This window comes from Grammomys surdaster, unplaced genomic scaffold, assembly GCF_004785775.1.
Source record: "Grammomys surdaster isolate TR1022 unplaced genomic scaffold, NIH_TR_1.0 125276, whole genome shotgun sequence".
Taxonomy (NCBI): Eukaryota; Metazoa; Chordata; class Mammalia; order Rodentia; family Muridae; genus Grammomys; species Grammomys surdaster.
This window is the reverse complement of record NW_021620156.1, coordinates 268,173-273,817: the sequence shown is the minus strand read 5'-3', so window position 1 is coordinate 273,817 and position 5,645 is coordinate 268,173. Positions and strand designations below refer to the sequence as shown.

General features: G+C 35.7%; 1 protein-coding gene across 1 annotated transcript; it reads right to left on the bottom strand.

The window, feature by feature from the left end:
- Window positions 1-4,263: 4,263 nt before the first annotated feature.
- On the bottom strand, window positions 4,264-5,175 carry LOC114637324 (vomeronasal type-1 receptor 4-like). The gene has a single exon (XM_028785561.1). It carries the CDS (start codon window positions 5,173-5,175, stop codon window positions 4,264-4,266), a length of 912 nt encoding a protein of 303 aa, XP_028641394.1.
- Window positions 5,176-5,645: the final 470 nt, after the last annotated feature.

Genomic DNA, 5,645 nt, shown 5'->3' with positions numbered 1-5,645 from the left:
AGAGAGAGAGAGAGAGAGAGAGAGAGAGAGAGAGAGAGAGAGAGAGAACCATAAGAAACATCCAAATGAACAGAAATACTTTATTTAGCAAAGTAAGACAAATGGTATGATTATACAGCTGTAAATGTAATAAACTACTGTACAATCATTGTAATTCAACTGTTTATCACAGCCTCTCTTATATATGGCTCCCAATTTTATAAACAATTTTACCCAGTTTTACATAAGAATCATGCATGGGATTTGAATAGGTTAATCTACATTTGTCTGAATCAAAAGTTATTTACTGGGTCACTATGGGAGTTGCTCTCCTGCTTCATGGACCATACAAAGAATAAGTATAAAAAGGTTAAAAGGAGCTGAAAAAGTACAGTTGCAGGCAGTGTCATGTTAGGTTATGACTGAAGGGTCATTTCTTGTTAAGTCCAGGCTGGAAATGTGTGGTGGAGCTAAGCCTCCTGAAGCACAATTATGTGGAGTCAATGGCAGCCATTTGGAAACTTTAGTGCAATTTGTACCAGTGTCCATGAAATTATTGAAGAATGCAGAATGGATAGAAGCTCTTCAGGACTCTGTGGGGCAAGGCAAGTTTTTGTCTACTGTCAATCCAAGGCTCATATTCCGTACAGGATTAAGTTAGTTAAAGAAAATCTAAATGCAAATATATCTTTACCTTAAGTGACTCTTCATTAACCTAATTTACATGTGTTCATATTTTCAGCACATCATGAGGAAGAAGTTACTCTTTTAATATATTTTTCCAAATCTGGATTCCTTTTCTCTATACCTTTGATTTAATCCCACATACCAAATCTTTACTAACTTTGTAGACTTAAGTGTGGGTCAGGGCATGATCAGCTTTGTGGCTGTGGTTCTCTTCATTGGTTGTCATTGCAGTTTTTCATTTACATTCCCACTTTAACTTGAGTCATGTTAAACTCAATGTAAACATATAAAATACTTTATTGCTTTGCGTGATTTTCTCTTCTGTATCCATCATTCTTAGCTAATGGTCTGACCTTGTATATCATCTCTAGTCTCCTCTTCCTTTATTCCTTGAGCCACTATGACCTCAAACAGCTCCATGTATTACTACTCTAAACACCTAACTGTAAAACAATGATCATTGACATGTTTCATAGTTCTTGTTAATATAAATATATTCACAAAACACGTTCTGGAAAAATCAAGAATTTGAGATTTGTTGTTTCCACTGCTTACATGATTGACACAAGAAAATTATGAGATAATGGTCTTGGGGTAATCTAGGTGTGCTAGGTAAGGCACTATTTTCAGCAGATTGTTTGTAAATGGTTGTCATCCATTACTTTTCAGAACAGAAGAGTTAGGGTGGGATGGGAAGAAGAAAAAATGTCACACAGCTTCTTCTGAATGTAGCTTACTTGGTGGATCAGCTAGAAAAAGTTCCTAATCTTTAGACAGATCTTAAATCTGGGTCTAGTGCAAGTCATTGTACAGTATGCAGATGATATCAGAACCATAAAAGAAATGCAGCCTGGGACCTTCTGTCAATTTCTATCTCCTAAAGAATGGCAAAATCTTAACATAACAGTTATGCATTTTTTATTAAGTAGTTGTCATCCTTCTATGATGCCACCGAATCTTTGTGCTAATTTGGTACCTGCCTATCTTATAAATTGTCTCATAGTTATATCATTCTGCATCCAGTTTTTTCTCTGCACCCTCAGAATCACTCATTGTGGGGAAAAAACTTGAGGGTCGAAGCTGTGGAGTCCCAATGGGTTTCAACGCTGCGGCAAGTCCCACATGCAAGAGGAACATCTATGGTTCCAGTGCCCTGGAGGCTTTGGCGGCAGCAGGCCCCAATGACAAGAGGAAGTCCTTGGTTCCAGAAAGGTTTATTGTCATGGTGGATGGTGGATTGATCTGGGTGTACTCCTGTAAAACTCAGGGCAGTCCTGAGTTAAATAGGGAGGGAGAAAGGGAGAGGATCAGGGGAGGATCTGGGGAGGCGTGCTTAATATGCTCCACCCTCTGGCCTTCATTAGTATGTAAATCTCTAGGGCCTGAGGCCTATAGCCACACCCTCTTCCTGTGCACTTTGGGTGGGGCTGTCCTATGTGACTGGACAATGTAGATCTATGGAGACTAGACTGCTTTTCAGGACCCTGGGTTCTTGGGGCGCACCGAACACCTGCTGGTTCTCACGCAGAGTGTCGGGGTTCTAGGCAACTGCACAGCCATGACCCAGAATACCCTTATACAGTCCCACAACTCATGTATGATATCCATTGTTTAAATGAATGAGAACAGTCTATTGAATTCTTCTTCCCTGTCTAATATGAAAAAAAAAGAATGGGCTGGAGAGATGGCTCAGAGGTTAAGAGCACTGACTGCTCTTCCAGAGGTCCTGAGTTCAAGTCCCAGCAACCACATGGTGGCTCACAACCATCCGTAATGAGATTGGATGCCCTCTTCTGGTGTGTCTGTAGACAGCTACAGCGTACTCATTAAATAAATAAATAAATAAATAAATAAATAAATTTAAAAAGAAAAAAAAGAAAACAAACAAGCAAACAAAACAACAACAACAACAACAAAACAGATGTGAATGCCCATAGCTAAGCACTGGACTGAGCACAGGACCACAATGGAGGAGATAGAAAAAAGACTGACTTGCAACCTCATAGGAAGAACAACAATATCAACCAAACTGAAAGGCCCAAAGCTCCCAGGGACTAAAGCACCAACCAAAGAGTACACATGGAGGGACTAATGGTTCCAGTTACATATGTAGCAGAGAATGGCTTTATCTGGCATCAATAGGAGGAGAAGCCCCTGGTCCTGTCAAGACTTGATGCTCCAGTGTAGGGAAATTCTAGGGTGGTGAGGGGAAAGTGGGTAGGCGTTTAGGGGAGCACCTTCATAAAAGCAGGGCAGGAAGATAGGCGATTTGTGGAGAGAAAATTGGGAAAAGATATCAAATAAACAAAATACCCAATTTTAGTTTTTTATAGTAAGAAAAAAAAACATTTTGCTTTGTTACCTTGACCTCCTTGGCCCACTCTTTTTGTATCGATTTTGTTGTAACATCGGGAATATTATTTATATAAAAATGCATTGTATATATGAAAAACACAGATGTGTCAGTTTTTAATACATGAATATCTTTCTTTTCAAATACAAACTGCACATTCTTTGTACACTACGTATTGTATAATTTTATGCCAATTCTCAAGTCATTTAACTTACCAATTTCTCAATACTCTCTTCATTGAATCATTTCATTGTGATATAAATTAATTATATCTCTGTCAAAAAGATAACCTAGCCTATAAACCTTGACTGAGTGGGCCATAATAGTTATAAACTTCTACCTGACAGAGATTTGCCTATTGTATCAATTCCCAATAACCTTTGAGATGCTTCTATAAAACATCAACCTTCCATACATTTACTGTAAGCTTAATGTATTTATAAGAGAAATATAGGGTGATACTATGCAGTGAAATACCAGCAAAGAAAAAAAAAACATTCTGACTGTGATGATTTATTTAGGCACTGTTATCATTCCTTGTAGTTGTTACATGCAAATGAGAGTACCATTTACTTGAGAAACTTAAAAAATAATAGAGGGGGCAAGCGAAGTATTAGCAACATTATTATCACAGACTAGATAAAAATGTGAGCATCATTTTCAGAACTACAGATTTTTTTTATTAAGAAACTTAATTAACTTAATTTTATTAGGAAACTTAAGAAACTGACATTGAACCAGTCATATACTAGTTTGTTTTACATAGCATAAATACAACATTAAGAAAAATTTTGTAATAGTAATAAGCATACATGACATATTCATTTAAAAAAGTTATATCATAACAACATGATATACTAATAGTCATTCAGTTTCCTTATGGAAAGAAAGGTTCTCCACTGATGATATAACCTGTTTAGTCAGTCTCTAGAAACAGAGTAAATATTGAAGCCCAACATATTTGATCTTCCTCAAACAATATTACTTAGGATTTCTAAAACAGTGCTATTTTTTCAGTAAAATAATAGTAGAGTAAAACAAGTTGCTTGATTACAGTCTGCTATACTACTACAGATATTAGTTTCAACAGGTTAAAACATAACCTCTGAGTACAGTTTACCTTAGAAAGACAAGTGACCATGCATTAGTTGTATGTTGATATTTTCTATAAGAAAATCTTTAAATTTAAATTGAGTGGAAAAGAAATCATACATTCTATATTCCTGTGATTAACATAATGGGATTTAGGGATTTCTAACACAGGGAAAGCACAATCTTTGGAAAGTTGGGTCATGATTCATCACAATAGGTCCCAATGTAGGAAAACACATTGAAATGATTGCTGTGATATTCAACAGCCACCAACCAGGATTATATACAAGAGCAATGCAACCTTGTAAGATAGAAGAGAGGGAATAAAATCCTATAAAGGTTGACACTAGAATCAGTATCTTGTGGGTAGCTCTGGACTCAGGGGATGTTCTGGAGCAAACAGTGATGCTGTGGATATATTGAATGCTTTGTTTGTGCATATAGAGAATGATAACCATGAAGCTGCTGGACCCGATCATAATGAAAGAAAACAAAATTTCAGGAAGAACAAAAATTGCAGTATATAATGAGCTTATAAAATCATCATGAACTACAATGGAGCAATATTTCAAATGATTTTTATGTGTCAGGTTATTTCTGTTTTCCTTGTTATACATATAAACAGGAAAAATCATATTTAAAGCCATGTAAATAATCCAGCAAGAAGAAGTGAAGAGGCAAATATGACTTGGAGCTTTGACTTTAAGGTTCATCAGAAAAGAGTTTCTAGAACTGATGGTGATTGCCTGGAAGACACTCAAGAAGCAGGTTGTAATAATGGACATGTTTCTGCCCAATCTTTGAATATACAAAAGGAATTTGCAAACAAAATCATTGATAAATTCTTTTATCCCAAAGGTTTGCATTGTATGAAGCAGTCCTTTAGAAAGAAGGATCAAAAAGTTGGCTGCAAATAGGTGTATAAGAATCAAATTAGTCTTCTTTATTGTATGTTCAATATTGTAATGGATCAGGTAGCAGGAAAGAAGAGAGACATTTCCCAGAATTCCAACTGTGGTCTGAAATAAGAACACTATTCCTATTATCAAATTCTTGAGGTTCATTCTGTCATTTAGCAATTTTTTCTTTAAACAGTTGCAAAAATCACTTCCTTCAGCTTTTAAATTTAACTCTTGGAGACCTGGTTGTTGATTTAAAAATATCACATGGGCTCTAGATTGCAACCATCTAGTAGTCAAGCCAATAGAAAAACTCTGAATCAGAAAATCATTTTGTCAGAAATATTTTACAAAAATATTTTCTCAGTACCACTGCTGAAATCTTCCAATCTATATATTTATGAATGAAAAGTCCTTTCATACATTTGCATAGAAATATCAGTATTAAGAATAAGTTCAAGTAACCGTTAGAGAATCAAAGACCAGTGAATAAAAGCATAAAGGATATTCATCGCTAAATTCCAAAATTAGCTTCCCTTTACAATTCATATTGAAGATAATGTGACTTTAGTTACCCTTTTAAACAAATAAAAAGAGAAAAGGAGAAATCTATGAACTTCTCATCTGTAATTTAA

What these genes read in the sequence shown, in the direction of transcription:
- LOC114637324 (XM_028785561.1), bottom strand. Translation starts at nt 5,175, where the DNA reads ATGAACCTCAAGAATTTGATAATAGGAATAGTGTTCTTATTTCAGACC.